This window comes from Temnothorax longispinosus, chromosome 7, assembly GCF_030848805.1.
Source record: "Temnothorax longispinosus isolate EJ_2023e chromosome 7, Tlon_JGU_v1, whole genome shotgun sequence".
NCBI classification, from domain to species: domain Eukaryota; kingdom Metazoa; phylum Arthropoda; class Insecta; order Hymenoptera; family Formicidae; genus Temnothorax; species Temnothorax longispinosus.
Window position 1 is genome coordinate 22,023,826 of NC_092364.1, and position 27,096 is coordinate 22,050,921.

The window sequence follows — 27,096 nt, forward strand, 5'->3', positions numbered from 1 at the left end:
AGGTTAATTGTTTCTCCCGTATCACGTATCACGTATCGCTGCGGGGGTGGGGGCGGGTGACAGATGGCGCCGTTCATCACTTCCGGAATACGAATGGTTGAGAAAAACGAAACGCAGCACGACGAGCAGCAATCCTCTTTTCTCGGCCTAATTTAATATAAAAGAATGTTACTTGTTTTTTATATATATCTTGAGATATATTTCTTTTCCATTGAAAATATTTTTGTATGCTAAAGCGATTAAATCGCTTTTGACCCTTACATCACAACTCAAGCGCGTTGAAAATTGAAAATTTCAAAAACTTGTCGACGCCTAGAAGTTCGGAACGCTTTGCCTTGCTTTGCGCGTCGTTATAATTATGCGGTCGCGCGTGACGCGCGTCGGAATTAAATGTACGCGCGACGAGCGACGAGCTCCGCCCGTTAACGTATGTAGTAGTGTATACGTACGTTTATTCCCCTTGCCGCGAGTGGCCGCAAGTGCCTCGACTCTCGACGATTCGCGGCAGGGAGCGGGGCCAGCGGGGGGCGCATGCGCTGCCGGGCGCGAATGCCGCATATACCGCACCCCGCACCGCGGCGGCCCGCGCTCCGCGTCCGCGCGGTGTTCTTTAGCAGATTAGCAGGAATAGCAGGCACACTCGGGCAGCAGCACTGCACTCGTCGACGCGAATCCCTCACGGCTGTGCCTGGCGACCGGCGGTCTGTCTCTCGCGCATCTCTTGCATCGCGTCGAGGAAAAAACGCGAGCGCGGCGTAATACCTGCCTTTGCCAATCCTCCACGGCGACGGACGACCAGAAGCGGCCAGTTCGGTGGGCCGAAACTCGGCTCTTCTCTTCCCCCCGCGCTTTCTCGACCACGCGCGGCCGCGGCGGACCGAGCACGATCGCGCCGGGTTTAATGTGTAACGTTAACGAGACGCCGGCGAGATGAGGCTCACACGGAACTGCCTGAACAACATCGGCAAGATGTTGGACTTCTACTCGCAATTCAACCCCTCGCCGCTCTCGATAAAACAGTTCATCGATTTCGGTGAGTCCTACCAGTCCTACCCTCGCCCTACCCTCGCGGCCCGTCGGCCGTCGGCCAAGTCGCCGAGGACAGGCCTGGCCAGGCCTCACAGGCCGTGAAAGCGCAGAGCTTCGGCCTGTCCGGCGCGTTGCCTCGCCTCGCCTTGCCTCGCCGTGCTTCGCGTCACGTAGCGTAGGGTTCGGTCGCCGCGCACCGCTCGTTATGTTGATTAAGCGCGATTGACGGGTCTGAGACCCTGAGAGATGCCCGAGTTCCGGCCGACGAGACGCGACGTGACGCGACGCGGCCGTAACTTTCGGCAACGGTACAGTTAACTTTTTTTAGCGACGACGTTACGAACAAAACATTCGCTCAGAATATATCTCAGACTTGTATATACGTCTCGCTGGAAATCACATACGCTCCACCTCCACGTATACTAGCGCATGCCGTATATGCGTATTATATGTTTCTTATGTTTATGTTCCGTAAACACGAGAGAAAGTTGAAAAATAAAGCTACAATTTTCGTGGACGAAGCAATCGTGACATTGACAGCTTTCCGATGTCGCAAGAATGATATAAATCTTGCACGATGCCAACGTGCATAATAAGAATAAATTAAACGATACTAATTGAAATAAACAAACTTCACCAGGTGTGTTTCAAGCAGTTGGCATATATTATTGTCTACGAGGACGAAGTAGATGGTAAAAGATGAAAATATACATTTGAGCTTCTTATTTCCTTTTCTTTTCTTTAAGACGAATATTCGGATGTGCATTCGACTCGTGACCCTCGATATCAAAAAGATTTTTCGTAAATTATTTCTAATATTAAATGTTTTTCTTAATATAATTTCTAATGCTTCATGCTTAATCTAACGAGTGACAATATTATATTTAGACGAGGGGAATAAAGTATATCCCGGTTCTTAATAATTAACGAAACGTTATCTATAATATTCTTTTGTGACGTCCTGTCTTCTACGTTTCGATACACAGGGGACCTTGGTGCCCCACGTGAACGTCTCGCGACGCGCGATGTAGCCCGTCACTGAATTTACGCGTTAAATAACACAGCGACGTTATTATGCTACTCCGTTTCCCCGTAGCACGCAGGCCTGGCACACGTGCGAATTCGATGAAAAATTCCTAATTGTCTGAACGCGCGCGCGAGTTCCTGTAATAGGTTCTCCTAGGTTCTCGATTCTCGCGGTGAAAGCCATGTGCTCTATTTCCTCTCCCCTTTTTATGAACAAAAGGAGAGTTGCTTGCTCGCGGCTCTCGTCGATAAGAAGTGATAACACGCTCGTGATGCAATTCGCCCCGGACGTAAATAAGTCACAACGTGTTTCTCTTTGCCAGTGGATCACTCGGCGATAATTATGTATTTATAGTGATAAATATTCACGTGATCAAGGATACGTCGTTACTGTAAAATAAGCGTTCGTAAGCGTTTGTATCGGAAAATACATAAAGATAAAGTCAATAAAAAAAAGTCGGATAACCGCGAGCTTCTGGAAGAAGTCGATTTAAAAATCGAAAACATTTCTCGAAAGGATGGGAGAATATTTCGAAACACGATTCGTCGACGAGTAATGAGTCAGCGAATGATGAAAAGAGAAATATTTTGGAGACATGGGGGAAAGTGAGATGAACGGCCGAGGTCATTCACCTATACGACTTCCTGTCTTAATACACAAGTATGTTGCGTGTTTTGCCTAGCGGTCGTGTAAAACGTCGCCAAACGTCACAGACGTGTCTAAATAATAGGTATCCCGTGCTCCAATTATCCCAGAGTTTATTATAACGCAACTTTATAGAAGTGCACATCATCACTCTCATGGTCTATCGATCTCTGACGTGTTCTAATGATTAATGTACAACATACAGCGACGAGAAAATGATTAATATACACTATACAGCAACTGAAAATATACGATTCGAACATGTATATGCCCCGGAAAATGTTCTAATCATAAAATGTATTATACAGGATGCCTCACGAGACGTACATGAAGCTTCGAGAATATCTTGAGGAAGACTTTTGTTTACATCCCGTTATTTCGCGAGCGTGTCGAATATTCCACCACGTAATCTCGATAGCAAATAATTATACGATGCGTCACAACGTACTGCCTCACCTGCGATTTCCTTGAACGAAGTGTGCACTAAAAATTCAATTGGACATGCACCAGGGGATCCATTTAATTTTAACGCGAACGGTGAATCGACGTTTTTAGCCGAGGTATCGAATTAAATGAACGTCCGCCCGTGTGTTTTTCGCTGAAGAAACGATATTTAGATGGGATTCGCGTTCCAAGAGGAACGTGCTGCCCTTCGCCTCGTATCGGGTCAAGGTCGCAGGCGTGTCGTGCATTTGGAGAAAGGTATACATCCGTCGGTTTCGGTCACTGCCATTGGTGACATTAAGGTCTTTCTGTGAAACCTAAAAGAACGAAAATAGAATTAATCGTGTATAAGCGCAGTATTAACCCACTTTGGAGTGTTGCCCGCGACTTGGCGCGACGTCGAATGATACGAGGGACCAGGAGTGGACACACGCCTGGTGGACGTTGTACCCCGCGAATAGTGTCGTCTTAAGATCATACCCGCCCACGTTTGTGCGCGCCTGACGCACATCCCGCGTTTTCCTGAAAATATGCACGTCACAAGGTACCGTGAACTTTGTACTGTGAAATCGATACATTTTCAAGGGTAAAGTAATGAGAGGACGTGAAAATAGAAAAACCTGGACTGATGCGTCTACCTCTTTTCACAATTCTGTGCAAATGGGCCGAGGGAAATGGATTAAAAGTTTAACTATCGAAAATATACTCTGCAAAATAAATTTAGAACTTAATTCAAATCATTAATTAATAATTAATAATTACTCTATTTGCTTGTGAATGTTATTGCTGAATATTATTTAAAGATAATTTACTATATGTGTATATAGAATGGAAGCTAATCGCAAGTTGTTAATTTCGTTCTCGTTTTATTCGCGCGATGTATTCCGTATCGTTAATCTACATTCCCGGTTATGCACGTTCTATTTATATGTTGCGTTAGTTATTAAACTTTCATTAGAGATTTTTGTCATGTGGCGGGGAAGAGATCATCAATATTGCATCGCACAGCATGCGTTATCAGTACAAAATAGTTCGTACGACCGATTTTTCTTCATATTATACATTCGCGAGGAATGATAAGTCAGATTAAACGTATGGCGTGGTATATTTGACGTCACTTTCAAAGATGCGATTAAGGTTGTCGGATGAATGTAGCACTGATTAAAATTAGTGGGCACTCTGTATAGTGTATACGATGCCGAATGAATACCAGTCGCGAACGAATATTTTACACAGAACTGACACTTTTCATATCCTTCATATTATTTTTTAATTTGACCCAATTCTATGTTTTTCTGAAATGTTTTTTTAAGATATACCGCCAAATTCTATAGTTATAAGGAGAAGAATAGTTTATTATTTGAAACACACACACACACAAATTTCAACGGTACTTTAGCCTGACAATATTGAGGTCAAAGCAGTAAACAAAATCAAATCTGACGGTCGTTTTCGGAGTCGAAAAGCAAACGCGACGCGTTTTATTACGATAAGCGAATCAATACTGTCAGTCTCTGTCAATATTACAATATTACAATAGAGCATGTCATTTTAATATTTAAACCATACATTCAGCATTATAAGAAAGAGAAATTGTTTATGTATTACTAATAGCAATTGCTAGTCAAATGATTACCCAATAATTGTTTTTTATCGTTACTTCATCGAAAACAAGTTTATTACACACTTTGATTTCATATGCTCCTACTATGAAGATTACATATCTGTGGATAAGCAATTTTTTACCGTGAATTGTAATCTTGAATTATCTAACGCTGATAGTTTCACAGAATTCTATTATCAATTATGTAAGCTTCATCAAAAAAACAGGTTACGAGATCGTTAAAAATGATACAATGAGAAATGCAAAAATATTTTGCAATATTTTGCAGCTATGTTATCTTATCACGGACCGGCAGTTCTAAAGGGCATCGTTCTAAAATCGATTGATGGCGAAATTAGAGTTTACTTTTCGAGACTATAACATCCTTCTTTCCTGTGCAGAATATACTCTCGAAAAACAAGATATTCTTAATCGCTTTCTAACTCGATACGCAAAGAACTGTTATTCTCATCCTTCTGTTCTCTTAAAAAAAGAAGTGATGCAACGTGTGTATTTTTGCAAATCGAATATTCGTCTGCGGGAAGAGAGGTCCAACTCATCTCAACGAACAGCAAGTTGAGGGACACTCGTATCTCCCTCCTACAACGAGGGAGATTAGTAAGATGACGCGTGGGAAACAGCTGTTCAATTTTATATACCCGTCTGACTTTAAAGCCCTCACCGCACCAATCGCGGTGCGCTGCCGCGCTGGTGCCGGTGATCCACTCGAAACCTGAGCGCTTATCACGTATTATACTTTATATACTACTCGTGCGTTTGTTATCTTCCTCGCGTTTCGGCATTTGCAAGTAAACGAATCTATGATAGCTCGTATCTGCACAGATGTACCTATAGACTACAGAGATTATCTATGGACTGTACGTAAACGTATTTGAATCCAATCGATATATAGAAGCGACGTGGTCTAGCGTGGTAGTTCGGGGCCTGACGTGAAATCCTTAGCGATTTATTTCCACGGGACGCATACTGCATACTGTCTATGCCCGCGAGGCTTCGTCCATGAACAGTGTATGGTTTTTGCACTGAGAAAACCTTATTATGCTATCCCTTATTTGTCCGCGCCAGTCCGGTTTCTCGACTTCGTAGAAACGCTCTTGGAGCACGTTCCGGTTTCGCTTCATCCGCGCGATGTTCCCTCAAGTGTTTTGTCGTGTGTAGAATTTTATCTTTCGTATTATTTTTCGATTTATCTTACGATAATGCCAATCGTTTTAAAAATGCGAGTGAAACATTTCGCAATCGCGGAAGAGGCCGTCGGTCTCTCTCTCTCTCCCTTGCGTTCCATTATCAGGCAGCGATTTTATTAAATGTTGCTCATTCTCGCAAGAACCAAGGTAATAACAAAATATTGTCATAAGCGGTAGAAACTTCGATATTTCGCATTTGTTTTATTTAATGAGAAAAAAACCAATTATGTAGCATAACATGATATACGTTCCTGAATGCGGAAGTGATAAACCGACGAATGAGAAGTCTTTTGCATTACGCAGAATTCTCACGCGCTCGCGATTATATCATCGGCAGATTACATAATACGCAATACGGAGTACCCGTTTATGTCCCTCTTTTTTTTTTAGAAAAACGATCAATTTCAACTTAATAAGTCACGCAATTATCGTGTGGAATAATCAACAATCACGTGGTTTTCCTCGAAAATGCGCATAATTGGGATAATACATATTTAATTTGCTTTCCTTATTTGCACGGAGAAGCTTGTAAATACATCGAATTTCTATACCCGACTTAATAACATCCGCGAATTTGCAGGCTGCACACATCAGAACATTATAGAATATAAAAACAAATATTTAAACACAAGACTATCTGATATCTGAGATCTATACTGAGACAGCACTAATTATAGTGCTCATTTCCTCGTAAAGTCTTTAAAAGTCTTCAGAAATATCTCTTTTATTTTACGAAAAAGAAGAGGGAAGGATGCGCTATAAATCAATCTTCATCTTAAGCTGCTTCGTTGTCTGTTCTTTCAAACATAATGATGATAATTACGCCGCAAAACAGATTGGTTTTGCGGAATATATGCTTCACGTGATCGTTCCGTTTTCATATTAAACGGGAGGCATACAGTTCGCGAGAATATAAATGGATTTAAATAAAGCCAAGATTGTGTGTTAATTAAATTAAATACGTAACTTATTTAATGAGAAGTAGATCAGAGTCAATGAAAGATGACTATTTTTGTCACGATCAAATAAATTCAAATTTAAATCTCGAATCTTGTTCCACTTTTTATCCTATTTCAAGAGTTATATCACAACCCTAGTCTTTGTGGTACATTTCGCTACATATGCTGCAACAATCATACTCGTAATTGTTTCGTACATACACTGGCCATATCGGAAATCGTAAAAATGACGTTTGACAAGTTTTTCATGGAAGCGTTTGTTTTGAAAGAACATCGCTATCTTTAACTTCGCTCGATTGTATGTACGTACGATGGTATGTACGTGATATTAATTAATATTTCTTTGTGTGTGGATTTTGAAACGCATACCAGTATAATAGTGCGATTAAGATATCAGAATGATTATCCCTGCCACGCGAAAGCAGCTCTCGACTCTCCTTATAATGACTCAGAAATAAACAATTACTATGATTTAAAAATGCACAATGCTTATCCAGAGATATTTTTGTTTCCTCGGAATAATTACATTGATTACTTTATCTTTTTTTGTACATAAATACGTCTACGCTTGATATTTTAAGTTCTAATAAATAAACGAATATATTCTAAAAAGTTAAATCAGTAACTGTAAGATGCAATTTCATACAATTTTACGGTGCAAACAACGTCGTAAATAATACTAAATGCACGATACGAAGTCTCTGATAATAAAATAAATAGAACGATAATAAACGCGTGCGCTTATCATTTTAGAAGGCCGCAAGTTCTAATATACGCAAGTTCTAATTTTGCATATCACTGTGGTCATAACGTGAAAGTGAAAAGTACTAGTTTTCGCTGCTATCTATTAGCATGGAAAAATAATAGATATTGCAGATGAGTCTCGATGATACAATCACCGTATCGCGCACATTGTAAAAGTCAATTTGTCACAAATACATCTTATGTCATTGAATGTACTCGAATTATAAATCTACTTTTATATTATTCCAAATATCTCTCGAACGTAACGCGTAACCCAGAGTAACCCTGTTTCTTAGCAGAAGACATTTTCATGGAATATATTTTTTTTCTCATTGAGACTTTGCGATTGTCATAGATGAGATTATTCGAGGAGAAATAATTTATAATATCTTCCAACTTCGCGGAATTTTTAAAACGAAGAACAATTGCCGAATCACAGAAGTGCTTATTTTAACATACACTTTTTCTGCATCTCAGATAAAAATAGAATGCGGTAAAGTATTCAGAACTTGGAAAGAAAGCGAGGAGATAGAACACGGTATAGGAAGTGCAACATTGAGCGAATAAATTTAAAGTTTCGTGTGCAATTTTTGAGAATCACTTGGCGCGATCGACATACATTTTCGACGCCACGTCAAAAAAGGCCGGTACACAGATTTGGCAAACCGAGTATCGCCGATTATAGGCGTGAGCACTAGGAACAAAGTCCAAAGGCCAGAAGGCTCGTCCGCCTCAGGTTGCCATATTACACGGCCGATAAACAATTGATTTCATTTGACGTCATCTTTCGTTATCTGTGAGATTTCAAGGTGACGCTTCTTTCTTTTCTTCTGGTCATCGCCATTGGCACGATTTCGTGACCGTGAGGAACGCTGAAAAAGAATTTCATGTTGCTTTATTTTCATTGCATTTGGTTCAAGAATGTCGATTCGGCGCAATCGAAGTGATCGAGAGAAGGTCAAGCGCAGATAAAATTCTTAGATCTCGTTTCCTTTAGCCCTTATCTACTTTAGTCTTTATTAGGGCGAAATGTGACGATAACCTCTGGATAAGGAAATATATGCGCATTTCTTTTAACGAAACTACTGCAAACGACATTTGCATGCGCAAAAATATTTGCTTGTCTACTCATTGTCAAAAAGTCTTTTGTCAGTTAATGTCAAGCGATAACGAACAATAAAATATTATAATAGTGGGTATACAATGCGCATGTGTAACGATCGCTATCTTTATTCGAACAAAGCGATATTCTTATCTGTTGTTCTGTTTGGCACGCATGTGACGGTGACTCAGAATAAAGAATGATGAGAGTGAGATGAGACATTTATTTTGCTCTTCGTAAATGGATTATCCTAATACGGCGGTTGAGAGTTGAGAAAGAATACGTACGTATAGTTGTTGATAATATTATTTTACAAGGCGAGATCTACGATATCAACGAGTTCATGCCCGTGTATGTTTATCTGCGTGAGATAAGGTGCGGCTAAGTTATGCTAATTGCCGAGGGTAATGTCCTTACGTGTCACATCCAGCGTATCTAACAATCCTCGTTAAATTCTGCACGACTTCATTCATCTTCAGAAGTCCAGCCTCATTGTTCTTTGATAGCTTCTAGTTACTCCAAAAATTGTGCGCATTAATTACTTATCATTGAACTTTTTTTAGCAGAATCGATAATAAAATTATTTCCGACATAACCATCTCGCTTCAAAGCACTTAGAGCCACACAGATATATTCTAGAGTTTATAAAATGCATTTAAAAATACAAATTTGCGCAGTTACCTTATATGTATATCTGTAAAATTGTCGAGATTTATAGCACTGAGGTTTTTCATGATATTTAAATAGGAAAAGCTTGAAATTGGAGATTTAAAACTAATTAGAGTGAACAATATTGGGAAGTCTCGGTCCATTCAACGATTGGACAATGTCCAATGGATCAAATGGATGCGATTGTCAATGCCCACGATGAGCAGTGAGCAGATGCCACAGAATTTTCCGCTTATCCATTTTCGCCTTGTTAAATGGAATTTTATATAAGAGCAACGAGACGGTTCAGTTGATCTGCATCTGACAGATAAGGGCATTCAATCTCCTGGCAATTTCTCGGCTGGTCGCTTCTGTAGAATCGAATCGTAAGAGCTAATTCTCGTCGTAAAATTCATGAAAACCTAATCTCATTCGATGCCCACGAGTACTTTACACCTAACCATTCTCAACCGCACGAAGCCCGCAAAAATTGCGCAATTCTTTTAAACCGCACTTTTTATCACCACTTGTAACGTCACGTGTTTTTCTCCGTTTAAATGGCCTCCATTTGAAATTAACTGTAAAACAAAAGTATTTTCCGTGTTAATTCGATTCAATTATATAATGGGAACAAGCGGATCACGCAACCTACATCTTTATGAATTAAGACTGATTAAAATTGTACAGACATTCGTACACTTGTTTCTTCGATGTTTCCTATCTTTCCATTGATTACATTTCGCGTGATAAATAATCGTTATCAGTCGTCCTCCTAAGATGAGAATCGGTGAATACGCTAATCTCCGTTGAGCACAAATTTTTATGTGAACAATTGTTCCATTCACAAAATTTATTGAACTCCTCTCGTACGTAACAATAAATGTTGATTTTCAAGTATATCAGAAATAATACGTTAACAAGCAAGTTGCCGATAATTGTTGTGTTTTATTTTATGTTGGTTTTTTCAGAACAATTCGCTAGGATTCGTTTAAGTTCCAAGACATGGGATACGATTTAAAATTCTATTTGACGATCGATAAAAACAAATGTTTTATTAATGATTATGGAGCACATTTACATTCAGGTATTTCACGACACTCGTCACAAGTCACAACGTTCGAGCATTTGCGGTGACCGCGGTGGGTTTAGACAAAGTTGCAATTTTTCAGACTCGCAGTCTCAAGTAACAATCTTCTCGCGTTGCACGCTTACCAGAGAGTCGAGGTTTATTTTCAGAGCACACCGTCGTACGCAATCCGAGGACATGTCTCGAGCATGTCTATATAAATTAAATTAAATTTTTACTCCGACGAGAGAAGATAAGGGATCGATTTATTGATATTCACTCGTGCGTGCCGATTCCAAATATTTCATGGACGATTGACCGATGTTTCCGTCACGATCTCCTACAGCTACTTTTCGCGTGTTTAAAAATGCAAACAATTTATTTTGTGTTAGGATATTTCGTGAACTTTATATAAGAATGCGTAAAAATGTAATAAACAGGCCACATGCCTACATAAAGAAAAGAAACATTTAACTTAAAATTAGAAGAAAAAGAAATTACACTTAAAATGAAGAATTTTGCTAATTGTTCTAATAGTTCGTAATTGAGCGGCACCTTTAGCGAAGGCGTGTTATAAGAGCATAAGTAAAGCGTGGTAAATAGGTATAGCGACACGTCGTTAAGTACGTCAATGTATGATTACTGGAAGTTATTCGATTTGTATTGATTTTTCGATATTCTATAGATGACGAGATAATATACCTATAAAATAGCTTTTGTGTGAACTTCGTTTTTACATAGCTTCTTATATGTTTTATAGAACGGTTTTATAGAACATCAATCTCTTTGTACACACAAGACGCCGAAATAAAGGTTTTAACGTAAAATTGATTTAATTATTATAAATATTAAGTTTTCTGAGTTTTTTACATCTTGTTTGCATGTACTATACGACCGCAAAAAGTTTCATAAATTTTTCCTGAGTCATCCTTCAGTAACATTGAAAAATATATAATTAAACTGCGTCGAAAGAGAGTCTAACATATAAATTAAAAGCTTAACGATGATAACATTATACATATAGATTATTATATACGGAGTCTTAATTCTTCAGTTCTTAATTTTTTAATATTAGATGAGACATTTGTGAAAACTCTCATTAAACTTGCGGTTTCTTTGCTTTCCTAATATTTATGATCTCTATATTGTCACGATAACACGACAATAATCTATCGCTTTTTTGAGAGACAATTCCACAACAAACATGTATTTTGGCGTCTGGCAGGCAAAAAAATATGATATAAGACGAAACTTGTTTTGACGGGCACCGCTGCTGCGATTGCAGCCATCATTATCTTCATGATTATTTAACGTCAACACGTAACTCAAAATTTCATTAAGGACAACAAAGGAAGAGTAATTGAGCGAAAAGAAAATAAATCTATCGAATAAAATGCGTGATTATTAAAATTTTATTTCTCGCAAATTAACATGTATATCTAAATTTTACTTTCATATTAAATTCTGAAAAAGGAAAAATTTTCTGTTATTTTATAAAATATTCTAATATCGAAATATTCTAATTAAAATTTGCAATTGTGATTATATCATGTATATTTTTCAGGTCTAAACGCCTGTGCGAGGAAGTCTTTCATATTCTTGAGGAAGGAACTGCCCGTACGACTCGCCAACATTATGAAGGAGATCCACTTACTGCCGGAAAACTTGCTAAAGATGCCTAGTGTGGGTATTGTGAATAACATGTATGCCACGTCTTTCGAGGAAATAATACATTTCGAAAAAGTTGACGTCAACGAGACCACTTTAGACACGTGAGTAGATCAAACATTTGTAGATCAAGCATTATTTTAAACGGATTGCGATATTCATGAAAATCCTTTATAGCACAAATTACTATACGAAAATTTCTCGCGGATTTTTTTACAGATTCTGCCAAGCTCTAATAAAGATACGGAACAGGCATACCGATGTCGTCCAGACAATGGCGCAGGGAGTTTTGGAACTGAAGGAATCTCACGATGTGGACATTCAGACTGAGAACAGCATTCAGTATTTCCTGGACAGATTTTTCATGTCCCGCATTTCCATTCGTATGCTGATCAATCAACACAGTAAGTTCAACGAACATTTTACGAGTAAGCTTTAGTATGAGTCACATATTATTGCGCTTCATTGATACGCTTGATTCTTTCCATCATGTTTCAGCGCTCCTTTTTGGTGGGCAATTGAACGGGCACAGTAGACACGTTGGATGTATAGATCCGTCCTGTGACGTAATCGACGTCATTAAGGACGCTTATGAGAACGCACGGTTTTTGTGCGATCAATATTATCTGGCTAGTCCGGAATTGAGAGTCAAACAGCATAACGGCAAGTTTGAACAAAGTTGATTATATTAGTGTTAGTAAGTAATTTGAGACAAATATTTTTCTGTAGAGGTAGACCAAGTGCAGTTTCAATCATCCATTACAGTTACCATTATTTCGATATACATATACATATACATATATGTTGTGTGAATAAAAAATTACGATTATGTTATGTATGACTATCGTTAATTACATTTTTATCATTGGATAGAAATATTAATAAGGATTGTAAAGAATAATAGCGGCTAAGTTTGATTATAATTGTTGCATGGTTCGTTTTTCTAGAACTTGAACGTAGTAGTGAGATTAGGATTATTTATGTGCCGAGCCATTTGTACCATATGCTATTCGAGATCTTCAAAAACAGCATGAGAGCCGTGATGGAACACCATGGTGAATCGGACAATTATCCGCCGCTGGAGGTTTTGTTAGTGCGCGGTAAAGAGGATATTTGTGTGAAGGTACGATGAGCCGTTTCGTCAGTGGCTCAATTCTTAAGATGCGTGATTAGATGGCAGCGAATAACCACTATTTTATCCATCTGTTTTAGATATCCGATAGAGGTGGTGGCATTCCTCGTTCACAAACGGACCATTTATTTAAATACATGTACAGCACCGCTCCACAGCCGAGCAAATCAGATGCTCATACGGTACCGCTTGCAGGATACGGCTACGGTCTGCCATTGTCTCGATTGTACGCCAGGTATCTGCACGGCGACATCGTATTGCTCAGCTGTGAGGGTTACGGAACAGACACTATTATTTATCTGAAGGTAATACTTAAAATTCATCCAAATTTTTCCAAGACACACCTAATGAGAAATATTACATGTTGTATATATTACGTGTCATAATTTTGTTCTGCGCTTTTATTTATCAGCGATGTCCTAACTGAAAGTTTACATCCTCAGGCATTATCCACTGAGGCAAACGAGCTATTGCCGATATTTAATAAGACCTCGTCGAAGTTTTATCGTACGCCGGTACCCACCGCGGATTGGAGCAGTCAGTGTGGTGGTGGGATGGCGACGAGGCAACTTAGTATGAGTCACGCTCATGGCCACAGACTGCCTCACGGGATGGAAATCACTCATTTATAGCAGAACGCGATCGATGCGGATCAGGAAACAATTGGGTGAGTAATTTATTATAGATAATACACTCACCAGAGAGAGTTCTTCTTTTCTTAAAATATTGAATATATTTTTTTCTTTTTCAGAAAACTCAGTAGAATTTTCTGTCCGCGTATTTTGCAAAGGATGCTTTGACAGGAAAGTTAGATCTGTATTCAAAGTCAAGACAAAAAAATATTGAAGGAATATTCTCTACGTATGAGAAACAACTAGTTATTAGACGGATAACACAATACACATATTGGCCAAAGTTAATATTGATAATCTCTTCCTTGTGCCGTAATTGCATTACATATCAAATCAATTCTACAGATTTGATAATTGAGGATTTTGTTTTCCGTCAATATATATTCTTTGTGGCACAAGCTAGAACATCAGATTATCTACTATATGTTTTTAATAAAAAAATGTTCACAGGGTTTAAAATTGATATGAAAAAAAGAATGTTTTGATAACTCTTGAAGCAACGAATTATCATTCGTTTTATAATGAAGCATTGCATCCAAATAACTGGATTGCGATTTGTAATATTAGGCTTTGTATGACGGAATGTATTTGATCATCTCACGTTGGTTATACTACAGACAATATCAGCATTTCAATTTGAGATAGCATTTTTCGTTACATTATAGCTCCGAATGTCGAATAATATATTCTGGACCACGTTCTGAAATATATCAAAAATATATCATTTTTTCCGTGTCTCAATGATATAAATATTATAGATAATCATATATATTAGTTGTATAATAGATATAGATTTTTTTAGATTTCAAATATTGAACATTTTTGCCATTTTATTTTTTATACATCTCATATGTTTTTCTTTATGTTATCAAATAATTTTCTAGAGAAAAATAATTATATTTATAATGAATATATCTTAGAAGGTGGTCTAGGAAAAGCGGGTATCTACTTCCAATCGACTGTATGACACACGTAACAAATTGCAGACTGTGATGTAACATGAAATTTTGATTTAGCTGCTAGACAATTACATCTGTTAGTATACGCGTACATAAGATGCGCAGTGTAGTATATACATTATAATTTTGCGTCTATATATACGCCGGTTGTTCCGAATGACTACAGAGAGAACTAAGCGAAGAAAGAACTCTATCCTCTATCGCCTGAGAAAAATATTTTGTACAGTAAAAATCTATGGTTAGCCAATTAATCGGCTTTTTAATTACATTTTCTATGAGCGGATTAAATTTATACGGATCAAAATTGTTTCTTCACGGAGAAAACTTTTGGTACAGATCTCACGCATCTGAGGTATCTGTATCCACTTTAATTATATTTCGATAACATTGTATTTATTTTTGTACGCATAATATATTACGACGTGGAAAAAAGAAATCAATATCGATGGCATAATATTTGTCTTTTTTATTCCACTGCAGATTAAATTTATTGCAGAGATTGGAAAACGGCGATTTTAAACTTATGAATGTTAACGAAGGATAGGTAATTATTAAAGAAATATATTTAATACTATATAATATTAATATATATCTAATATATAATATTATATTATAAATAATGTACTTTTTTATGTAAAGTATTTTATTATTATTGATTTCCTAATTGATCAACTAAACAGATTTACTTGATCACGCAGATACCTCGGAGCGATAAATATTAAGTTCGTAAGTTTATACTGTATGAGAGAGAGATATGTGCTGGGAGAAGAATGTTGCAAACGGAATGACGAGTCACTTGCGAATGCTGTGTACGTTTTCTACGACCGCAGTTTTTCCAAACGTAATTTCGAGGACGTAGATTAAGCTAGTACATTGAGTATGTCGTATCGCGCGCGCGTGATAATACTTCTCAGAGAATGCAGCGTTGACAATTTGCAAGACTCTCTTTTTCCGAACCGTGATTCTAGAGATGATTTAAACAAAGAATGTTATGTATATAATGATAGGTCGGAACGATATGGATAAACATGTAAATTCATTAGTTATGACGAACTACATTCGTGTATGCGACACGAATAGGATCTTGTAAAGCATTGTTAATAAAGATCTCGCAACAAACGTGAGGAGTACGGATTATTTCGAGCCGTGAGAAACTAGATCGGACTGTCCGGCCCTTGATCTCATAAGTTTCTGCTACTTCTTAAGTTAAGTATGCACGGTATTCGCAGTCTGATAAGGGCCCGCATGTTATCAAGGCGAACGATGAATCTAGGACACCCTGTACCACGTGCTGGCGGTTCCCAAATAACTCATTTTGCATATGCAAATTAAACACCCATATCCCGTTACTCCACGCGTACTATGATGCTGGAAAAAAGAACGGTGCGTATATAAGAGCCGAAAGAGTCGTCGGAGAGCACATTCCGCGAAGCGCAACCCAGGAAACTAATGCGAGCGGCATCCATCGAATAAAAAGGTAAAAATACAAACTGATATTTTCCACAAACCTGCCATAGAAGTTTCTTTTCTGAAATGAGTAGATTTCTCGAGGGGTTGAACATGAAACCCTTCTCTTTTACTTATTTATTTTTCGCAAGCGAGTGATCGCAATCACTGATTTACGTTTATAAGATGACAATCGCGTGTTACTTGTTTACAAAGAGAATCGACGAATAAAAGGGGATTAAGTCAATAAATCGCGCGCGAAAAAGATTCGATCATGTGATCTTGCATCGCTCACGTGAAGTGAGACAAAATATGCGCCAATCTTGCGATATCCAGATAAAAGGAGCATTATCTCGATCTATAATTAGGTGACAAGAATGTCTTATCGGGCTTCAATTACTTTTTTATCCAGAGATCATCCTTCGTTGAGTGTCCACACTGTCCACGACGCAATTGAAAATGATATCGATCACGCAATAACTAATCGATGAAGAAGAATTACAATGGAGAAATGATAGTATATATCTGATAAGAATACAAATATACGTACGATAACTGTGTAAAAACATTAGAAAAGATGCGAAGCACGCGAGAGTCACATTGAATTTACATTCACAAAGGAAGTGAATGTAAATTTAATGTGGCTTTATTCGCGCCGATGATTTATTTATCGAGAGAAGGTATATTATTCCTAGAAGAGAATACAGAGTAAAATTGTTTATCGGGAAATAAAATCATGTTCTTTTTACAAAGTCGCGCAAATAAGAATTGATTTAGCGATTATTTCGTATATCAATTTCATGCATCTGTCACCTGATTTCACGCATATTGCAATCATTTTACTGCACTGTACACAATCAGATTAACATTGAAAACGACTTTCACTCTTTTTCTTTTATATATAATATATAAATTATTTTCCTTATACTTGTGGAATCACATGAAATCAATATTTTTTTTAAATCGATGTTACTCTTCTTGAAATTAAATAATTCGCAATATACCAACAAAACATTTTAAACATGAACAAGTTAACTTTTTCTATATTAATTTCGATCAACACGATATATGAATATATATCTATGTAATAATAAATATTTTTATCATGTATTTAAAATACATGTTATTATTTACTGAAACTTGGTTACGATATATATAAATACGCAAAAATCCAGATCCATTTCTAGATTATAAAAAAAGTACCTTTGGGTACATATATATAGACATACACACACACACACACACACACATCCAATTTAAACGTCCGATAAAGCTGCTAGACGACTAATTGTGACACGCCGTCTCGACACCTATTGAGACGCCATACAAAATCAATCGTGATAACGTGATTCTTTTCAAGCTAATCAAAAGACAATGTCCCGCGCCAAGCACATGTCTGATAAACGGTAAAACCCAACATAATCTTCACTTGATTGATCGATCAGCATGATTTTTCTTAATGAAATGTTCTGGATATGTGTCTATTGTTGGTGCCGTGTGCATCCAGTGTTTAAATACAATGGACGAAACAGCAGCCACAATCATAATCACAAGTGTTCCTGGCTCACAACGGGTAAGCGCTGATGTCTTCGAGAGAACGATTCCTGAACTGAGCATTCGGTCAATGATAATTTCGACTATCACTTTTCTAAAAATTATTTGTGTCATCTAACAGTAACTCTAAAAAAAATTTTCGTGATAGTCATGTTATGTAATCGAAAATTGTATATTAAAATTCATGTATTAAAATTATTCGAAAATGTTTGGTTTTATACAGAGCCACAATGTGGAAGATAATAGTGTTGTGCGCGATCGTGGGCCTGGTCAGTGGGGCTACCCAGAAGGCTCTTTACAACAATTACAAGGTCTTCAGGTTGATTCCGACCACAGAAACGCAACTCGAAAATCTACGGGAATTGGAAAACGTTTATGACGGAGTGAGTAAATTCCTTTTAAGTTAACCGATACGCTTTGCAAATACGAGTACGAATCTAAAATATCTATATACATAGAGTTCTGCTCTTGATCGATTAAGATACATTAAGCTAGCTTCATTACTTGAAACTCACGCAAAATCAGTTTCACGAAACTTACAAAAAATTTTAGAAATTTTACAATTTTGAAGAATCTTCCAATTTATAAAATTATTCAGCAAATAATTCGCAAGAAATACAAAGTTAATTTCAAAATTAAACTTCGACTCTAATGCGCGAGATTGAATTATTCCTTACAGTTCTCCTTCTGGGATTCACCGAGTGTCGTGAACAAACAAGTGGACCTGATGGTCGCTCCGCACAAGTTGCCCGAATTCTATGAGAAGATGGCTCAGATCGGCATCCCCTATCAAGTTCATATCAACGACGTCCAAGAGTTGATTGACGAAACGACTCCTCAGATCCAATCAATCGATCAGATCCGATCAAAATTGTTCGATTTCACCAGTTATCACACTCTCGAGGAGATCTACAAGAACCTGGACGACCTGGCCAAACAATACCCCGACAAGGTACAGACCGTCGTGGCCGGCAAAACGTACGAGGGCCGCCAGATCAAAGGCGTCAAGGTCTCCTTTAAAGCCAACAGTCCTGGAATCTTCATCGAGGGTGGCATTCACGCCAGGGAATGGATCTCGCCGGCGACCGTCATGTACATCCTGCATCAATTGCTGACCAGCAACGAGCCGGACGTCAGAGCTCTAGCCGAGAGCCACGATTGGTACATCTTCCCCTCGTTCAATCCCGACGGATACGCGTACACGCATACTACGGTAAGCTCCGTTTCATAACGTGCTATACGGAACGCGAGCCATTAATTTATAAATCAGTTTTATCTGTATACATTTTTTTTCGGTCATTTCCAGAACCGATTGTGGAGAAAGACGCGTAAGCCGTACGGTTACTGCAGAGGTAGCGATCCGAACAGGAACTGGGGCTACAGATGGAACAGTAAGTACCCGGAATTTTAGTAAACACCGTTTTCTCTCTTTCTCTCTCTAAATATTTATTAACGTTATTGTAATTTGACGTTTTCAGCTGGAGGTGCTAGCAGCAACCCGTGCTCCGAGACTTATGCCGGAAGTGCGCCATTCTCCGACATAGAGACGAAGAGCGCATCCGATTACATCAAGTCCATCTCCGATAAATTCTACGCGTACATATCGTTTCACAGTTATTCGCAAATGTTGATGTTCCCGTATGGTCACACGAGGGCTCATCTTGAAAACTATGAGGAATTGGTAAAAAGCTTTAACATTCTAAAGCAACATAGAAAATCTTAAATAAATTAATAAATAAGCATTTTTTTTGTATAATTATTTTCTTCATATTATTACTCTATTATCGGATTAATTGTGTGTCAATTTGATTTTTCGAATTTGAGAGTTTTTGTTATCTCGTTGTTAACGTCGCGACCTGTAACATTAATAATTTATATATAATCTTTATATTTCCAGTACGCCATCGGCACGAAATCGATTACAGCTCTCAGAAAGAGATACGGAACTTCATACGTAACCGGAAATATTGCTGAGACAATCTGTAAGCGAAAAAATTTTAATTCATTTTACTTCTCTATCTTTTTTATCAACTTAAGTATTTTGTAATCTATCTAAAACGATTTATCTGATTTAAAGATCTCTTTTTGTTTCTATTTCTTTAGATCGAAATATAATCTGCTATAATTGAAATTGAATTATCGCATTCCCAAGATTAAAGTAATCGTAATTACGTAAAAAAAACGTGATCTTTCTATATTAACGTTCTTATCGAATCACTTTCAGACATAGCTACCGGAAGTTCTGTGGATTATGTCAAAGGCGTTCTTCGTAAACCTATCGCCTACACCTACGAGTTGCGCGATAAAGGTCGTTACGGTTTTCTGTTACCGCCTAATCAGATTATCCCGACTGGAGAGGAGACTATGGACTCTCTCGTAGCGATGTTTAAAGAAGCAAAGGCACGTGGGCATCCCAAACCTTGAATGCCGATCTAATTTATTGTAAATATTTTACTATCTCGATGTATTGTGTTTACTCGATAATACATTTTTTTGACAAAGTGCTAGTCTCACTCTCCCTATTCTGCTCTGTAATCTAATGACGATAATAAATATTTTGATATATTTATCCCTCGCATTGTCTTACGCTTAACATGGTCCTTTCCGGTGGACAGTTAACAATTTAATGAATCCACCTGATTATTTGTAACGATATCGCAGTAATAATTGATCTGTAATCGATTTCGCTGTTTCACGAAGCGACTTTCTCTTTAATTGAGAAATTTACGCGCAATTGTTAATTTCTAGTGAATACTTAAAAAAAAATCTTATATCGTACATTTTAAAGTTTCTCTTATATCCATTTCTATTAACCCCTGAAAACTGGCGCCTGATATTTTTTGCATAAATAATTACCTAACTTTTACACCCTAATTAAGTGTTATTAATTACATATTGCATATTTTTTATTGTTCTATAATTTATTAGTATTTAAGAACAATATGTAGATTTGCTCAACATTTTCTGAAAAAAATGAGGAGAAATAAAAAAAATTTTTTAAACAAAAAAGTACATTATAAAATTATTATAGCGTGAGCTTTATTTTTTCAATGCTGGGTGTGTAAAATAAATCACTCTAGGTGCCCGTTCCCAGCATCTTAACGCAGCTAATTTTAATCTTGGTTTAATTTATTTTTTTCTAATTTTTAAAACTAAATTAAACCGAGATTAAAATTAATCTACATTGATAATGGACATTAGAAAATTATTTCAGTGCGCTGTGGAACAGAACCGAAGACTGTGGACGTGGCGTGCTAGAAATACTTGTAAACATGGTTACATAATTTAACGTACATATTTTTTGTGCATATAAAGATGCCAACAAACGGGTTTCGCAAAACGCGGGCGTGTCCATTCTCAGGCATCTCTCTTCGGTGATTCCTAGTGTACAGAGAAAGATTATGTTTTTTCGTTAGCCAAGTTGGTCACAATGTTTCTAGTGAAATACACAGTTTAGACTTTAGACTTTGAGCCACCTTTGAAGGACTGTTATCAATTTATTATTAGCCTTAATTAAAAGGAATTAAACGGAAATAGTTGCATAGTATTAGCATTAGCATAGCATTTTTTCGTTGTGCAAAAATGGCGCGTGTGCTCGTAGGTGTAAAGAGAGTAATCGATTATGCAGTGAAGGTAAAGAAAAACAACGTAATCTCTACTTGTTAAGAAAAATTAGAACGTTATTACGAAGTCCAATATTTTTTCTCTAACAATATGTTAAAAAGTACAACAATCACATCTCTATTAATAAACTAAGATTCTGAAAGTACTGGCTTGCAACATCGACAAGTTAAAAACAAGTTAAAAACGTATTTCTACACGTTCTTACAGATTCGTGTCAAGCCGGATAAGTCCGGGGTAGTTACAGATGGGATTAAACATTCGATGAACCCTTTCGATGAGATAGCTATCGAAGAAGCAGTCAGAATGAAGGAGAAGAAAATAGCTCAGGAAATAATAGCGGTCAGCTGTGGACCGACGCAGTCGCAGGACACAATCAGGACTGCGCTCGCTATGGGTGCGGATCGTGGGATTCACGTAGAAGTATCTGGTCCCGAATATCAGACGTTGCAGCCCATTCACGTCTCCAAGATACTGGCCAAACTGGCACAGGATGAGAAAGTGGATTTGGTGATACTTGGGAAACAGGCCATAGACGATGATAACAATCAAACCGCACAAATGACCGCTGGCGTCCTGGATTGGCCGTCCGGCACTTTCTGCAGCAAGGTAAGAAGACAAAACTTGATTTTGTTACATTGCACACGATTATTTCAATCTTCTCTTTTATCCAGATCGAAAACAATAACGGCGAATTGACTATTACGCGCGAGATTGACGGTGGATTAGAAGTCGTCAAGATGAAAATCCCTGCGGTCCTGAGCGCCGATCTTCGCCTAAATGAACCGCGTTACGCGACTTTGCCGAATATTATGAAGGCCAAGAAGAAACCAATTAAGAAGATTACTCCGAAGGATCTTGGAGTAGATACGGCACCGAGAATCGAGATACTCTCGGTAGAAGATCCGCCAGTTAGGCAGGCCGGTGCTATATTACCGGACGTGGACACCCTGATAGTCAAATTGAAAGAAGGCGGCCACGTTTAGCCAAATAATGGAACAATTGTAAGAAGAACAAACGTTGTCTTTTAACTCTTCTTATATTTTGATAACTCGTTTTGTATATAGTATAATGCTTTTGTACATCATCAGAAATTGTATATGATACAGATATATATATATATTTCAATATAAATTTGTACCGCGGTGCACGTGCACGCTCATAAGGAGAGAAGAACATTAAATACAATTAGGAATATATATTTAATAAAATACTGTCTACACGAATTTTATACATATATACATACATATATATATATGTATATACATATACGTAAAAATATGTCTTACGTTTCTTACCCACGATTAGACAAACAAATGTTCAATCTATTTTAAAAGCGGAACAATATTAGACACATTTCTGAAACGATGTTGTATACCTAAATATATACATATAAACGTTATTCTTTCTGTAAAAGGTAACATCGATAACGATACTATAAATATATCCTCATTCTGTGCATCACTTTATTACGATGCAACGTAGATATCATTAAGTTAGATTCAACGTCACACTTAATTGACACACGTCATAAGCCTAAATTTCCCAAGGAATGGTGAAACTCGCATGGAACATTTTTCTACAGAGACCATGAATAATGTGCGTAAGAGCACCTCATTGATTTCCCTGTACACTTCTACTTTGATATATAATTTCATAGTATGTTAAAGAGAAAAAATAGTGTGTGTGTATATGTGACAGAGATATGAATACTAAAATCAGAAAATAGTATATTACTTTAAAATACTATATAAATATCATATTTTTTTAAATTCTTTGTTCAATGCTTCGTCCAAGAACTCGGCAAGAAAATGCGTCCAATCAAGACTAGTATGCCCCTTATATATTACATATTTCACCAGATTGGTACAGCACGATATCAATAACAACATATTGGCTAGTATTTGTTCTATATCCGTAATTAAAAAATAAACTATACCTCAATACCCGTATTAATCATAATCCGAGGAAGCAAATATTGTTCAATTGTGTCGTGCAATCGGTTAGGTTTTATCGTATTGATCAATATTATCGTATACCAATACATCCTTTCCGAAAAAAAAACTTTTATCTTAATTCGTTGGATATCGTTTCAAATATCATCGATATTAGATAAAGCCCTGCATAAAAATTCATTGTATTATAACAGTCTTTTATATTTATATAGGCTTTGTAAAGTGCCTTCCTCAACAAAAGCTCGTGCTCATTAACGTTATTACATTAAAACTTTCCAATCGAATCTGCTATTACTGGTATGGGTGATCGGTGGGAAGGGAGGAGGATGGAGCTGCCAGCCGTCAATATCTTGACGCGCCGTCAAGCACGCCAGATAAGGTACTCTTTGAACTAATCTAGTGACTTCAGCCGCCGGGGGTATTCTACCACCGGTCAACTGTCTGGTGCACGCAGCCAAGGAAGCGGCATGCGCTACTATCAAAATATTACCAACTGTGCTTTCTATGATCTTCTTGATCAGCTCGTAACTGCGTTCGTAATACTGTGCCGCGTTCTCTTTCAGCGGGAGTTCTTTAGCCTTCACGATCGGATCGTAATCGGTGTCGACGTTAAAACCCGCCTTTATCAACTCTTCGGAGGTCATCCAAACGGGTATGCCGTTCGGATACCATGCCAACCACTCTATCAGGCCTGGCTCTACTTTGATCGGAATATCGGACTCGAGTCCCTTTAGGATATGGGCTAGCGTTTGAACGCAACGTAACGACGGTGACGTGAAGGCTACGTCTATCTTAATACTAGACGATTTCATGGCTTCGCCTACCAAACTCGCCTGCATCTCGCCTACAGTCGTCAGCGGGCTATCGTTTTGGAAGTCCTGGATATTCCTGGATGGTACTTCTTTGGGCATGTTCAAGTCACGGCGCACGTAACAACCGTTCGACTCGAAGCAATACGGGATCCACGCGCCGAAGGTGAAGTCCACCCTCTCGCCGTGTCGGCATATGAAGATCTCTCTAGACGGGGTCTCGGGCGCTTCCGACGCTGCCATCTGCTCGAAAGCGCAACAGATTACACAAATCTGCCTGTGGGGTGTTTCTGCGAGATATATTCTTTCCAAAAATAATTACCGGCTCCTCCGCGGTGGGAATCCCATCGGGTGCGTCGGTGGACTCGCTTGGAGACAAAACTGGCGGTGGTCTCCTGATCTTCGGTATCTCCTCCTCTTCCGCGCTTTCGCATTTAATGTCGGTGATCGGCACAGTGGCATGCAACGTCCACGAGTCCGATTCCGCAGTCCTCTTGGTATGGTTCAACGGCAAATGACCCGATATACCGGTCAACCAAGAGATACCTTCCACCCAACCGTCCGTGGACGCGTTACACGCTCCTTCTGGAACGTAAATGTAATCGCCTACTCTTAACTCTAACTCGTCGTGTTCCCGTGGCACGTGAGCGTGCGTCACTTTGTGTACGTGCAAATTCTGCAATCTCGAGTCTCTCGAGTATAATCTGAGTTCCCAATTGGCCGGGGTGTTTGGTCCTAGCTTCTCGACCATCGAGCGGAGCGGTGGAAACATATTGCCGGGGAATTGGTAAGCCAGCGTAAGGTGCAGAGACTTTACTTGCGGTTCGGCAGTGATACCTAGATCGGCAATTTTATTGACGTAGCGAAGAGCAACGTTCTTCAGCCACTCCGCATTCACGTCCTTGACGAAGAGGCCCATGAAATTAGGCGACACGTATGTCTCCAGCTCGATATGTTCGTGTAATCCATCCTGATGAACCACACTCTCAAGAGCGTTCGCTAATTCTTTTGTGAACTCATCGGGAGCCTACAAAAATGTTTGACAATGCATAATTCGTAAATTTTAAGTCGTCCAAGACACAAATATTTTATATATTACCAAATATGCAATAAATTAGATATCTTACGTTAAAGAAGGAGACGAGGGTAATATGCGGTATAAAGTTGTGAGCACCATTCCATCCTAGGTCTTTACTCTCCGACCAAAACAGCTCGAGCTGCTCGGCTAACGGCCCGGTCGGACAAGCGTACAGAACATACTGCCGTTGCGTATCAGAGTCCAGAGTTGAATCTCTTACGTGAGCCAGCAACCAGTCTGACGCTAATTGCACGCCGCGGTGTCCCGTTGCCGCTAACGCCTTTTCCCTGAAAATACATGATTTCATAAACGACGCTGAATACAAAAATATAAATCATTGTAACATTTTCCTAAAAAATATACGTCAAATAAGCATCCGTCAGCATCGGAACTGCCTAATATCTCAGCAACGGCAACAACTTCGGGTAACGCAAAGATCTACTTGTTTACGTGTAATCTGTCTCGTCTAAGCGTGAATTTTGGGACAAAATTGACTCGATCGGAGAATTAAGTCGCGCGAAATAGCACTGGCCAAGGCCACGTTTGACAGCTGTTTGTTTACAGTGGGGCAGGCCGCACTGGCCGCAGGCGACGCGAGTTTACGCGGGACGACGCGCCACGTGTGCGGTACACGTAAACACGAGCCCGCGCGTTCTCGCGGGGGCCATATACGTACGCCCGGTGTTTCGGGAAGCCCAGCTGCAGAAGCGTTTGCAACGGCGTCAAGTGCTGCTTCGAAATTTTTGTGGGAGTCGGATTTTTCCGCGGCGGCAGCGTCGCCATGACGGCACATTACTGCGTTCGCGACCCAGGCTGGCCAATCACCGCACGCGACTTTCCGCGGTACAAATGGGTAATGCAAAGGGCAAGGGGAGCAATTTTTGGAATCCGCCCGGACCATCGATCGAGGCGGGCCGTTCGTCGATGAAAAAATGGAAATGCGACGATGCGACGATATTCGGGACATGTTCCATTAACAAATTGTAGCTCGTCGTGGAGAGTAATTGACGGTTCTTGAGTTGCTTGTCCTGAACACGTCATATCGCCGCGATATCAAAGATATCAGATAGCGATAAATGCGATATAATCTCTTCGAACGCGAGATATCTCTCAAAACGCAGATCTTTCGAAGCTTAACTAGTTAAATTCAATCTTAATAAACAGACGATTTCAAAGATCGAATATTAATCGAGTAATTTTAACAGATAATTTTGATATAAGATTGAGAATTAAACAATTGAATTATTTTCCCGCAGTATAATATTCTGCGAGATGTTCAGCAATCTTTATGCTTATTTTATTGAACAAGGTTGATCGGTGTTATCATCAAAAACTCAACGAGTTAAATTCAATTTTAATAAGATGATTTCAAAGATCGAATATTTATTTTAATAACTAATTGTTTAAAAAAAACTAATATAACTTTCTCACTTTTCAAAATGGAGTTGTACCATAATTTTTTAACAGCTGAAACTCTGTTTTTAATTTTAAACATTTTTTTCTTCGATCTGTAGAAAAACAAAGCAGTTGGCCAAGATCTCAAATATTGAATCTAATAATTTGTATATTTGTTTGTTTGCTTTCTTCTTCTTCACTTCGCAGAAACTTTAACCCGGGAACGGGGTGATTTATTTCACATCCAAGTGTCGAAAAAATAAAAGCTCACGTCGCATCAGTAATTTTAATATGCTTCCGTTTTTTAAATACTTTTTAACTTCTTACTTTTTTCAGAAAATATTGAGTAAATATATATATATAATAAGTTAT

At 38.4% G+C, this 27,096-nt stretch overlaps 4 protein-coding genes and 1 long non-coding RNA gene across 6 annotated transcripts; 3 read left to right on the plus strand and 2 right to left on the minus strand.

Annotated features, from left to right (window-relative positions):
* Positions 1-2: 2 nt before the first annotated feature.
* LOC139816266 (uncharacterized) lies at positions 3-535 on the minus strand. Its single transcript, XR_011732984.1, has 2 exons — positions 450-535; positions 3-147 (listed from the first exon to the last, which is right to left on the minus strand). It is a non-coding gene; the product is annotated as an uncharacterized lncRNA (long non-coding RNA).
* Positions 458-15,985, plus strand: Pdk (pyruvate dehydrogenase kinase). The gene is made up of 8 exons (XM_071783645.1): positions 458-1,033; positions 12,040-12,247; positions 12,363-12,547; positions 12,642-12,806; positions 13,091-13,266; positions 13,356-13,580; positions 13,719-13,942; positions 14,027-15,985. The coding sequence occupies exons 1-7, from the start codon at positions 931-933 to the stop codon at positions 13,905-13,907; spliced, it is 1,251 nt and encodes a 416-aa protein (XP_071639746.1). The 5' UTR covers positions 458-930; the 3' UTR covers positions 13,908-13,942; positions 14,027-15,985.
* A 1,777-nt stretch (positions 15,986-17,762) lies between these two features.
* Positions 17,763-20,367, plus strand: LOC139816242 (zinc carboxypeptidase-like). The gene is made up of 7 exons (XM_071783644.1): positions 17,763-17,885; positions 18,090-18,249; positions 18,546-19,079; positions 19,173-19,257; positions 19,345-19,547; positions 19,764-19,848; positions 20,091-20,367. The coding sequence occupies exons 2-7, from the start codon at positions 18,097-18,099 to the stop codon at positions 20,288-20,290; spliced, it is 1,260 nt and encodes a 419-aa protein (XP_071639745.1). The 5' UTR covers positions 17,763-17,885; positions 18,090-18,096; the 3' UTR covers positions 20,291-20,367.
* Positions 20,368-21,314: 947 nt separating this feature from the next.
* Positions 21,315-22,713, plus strand: Etfb (Electron transfer flavoprotein beta subunit). The gene is made up of 3 exons (XM_071783662.1): positions 21,315-21,499; positions 21,698-22,096; positions 22,162-22,713. Exons 1-3 carry the CDS (start codon positions 21,449-21,451, stop codon positions 22,471-22,473), a joined length of 762 nt encoding a protein of 253 aa, XP_071639763.1. The 5' UTR covers positions 21,315-21,448; the 3' UTR covers positions 22,474-22,713.
* On the minus strand, positions 22,508-26,320 carry Epp (Ecdysteroid phosphate phosphatase). Of its 2 annotated transcripts, none has more exons than XM_071783640.1 (4): positions 26,006-26,320; positions 25,379-25,616; positions 24,574-25,278; positions 22,508-24,494 (listed from the first exon to the last, which is right to left on the minus strand). In XM_071783640.1, exons 1-4 carry the CDS (start codon positions 26,110-26,112, stop codon positions 23,703-23,705), a joined length of 1,842 nt encoding a protein of 613 aa, XP_071639741.1. In that variant the 5' UTR covers positions 26,113-26,320; the 3' UTR covers positions 22,508-23,702. The 2 variants fall into 2 exon arrangements, with proteins under 2 accessions (XP_071639741.1, XP_071639742.1); XM_071783641.1 differs by having other exon boundaries at positions 25,693-26,129.
* Positions 26,321-27,096: the final 776 nt, after the last annotated feature.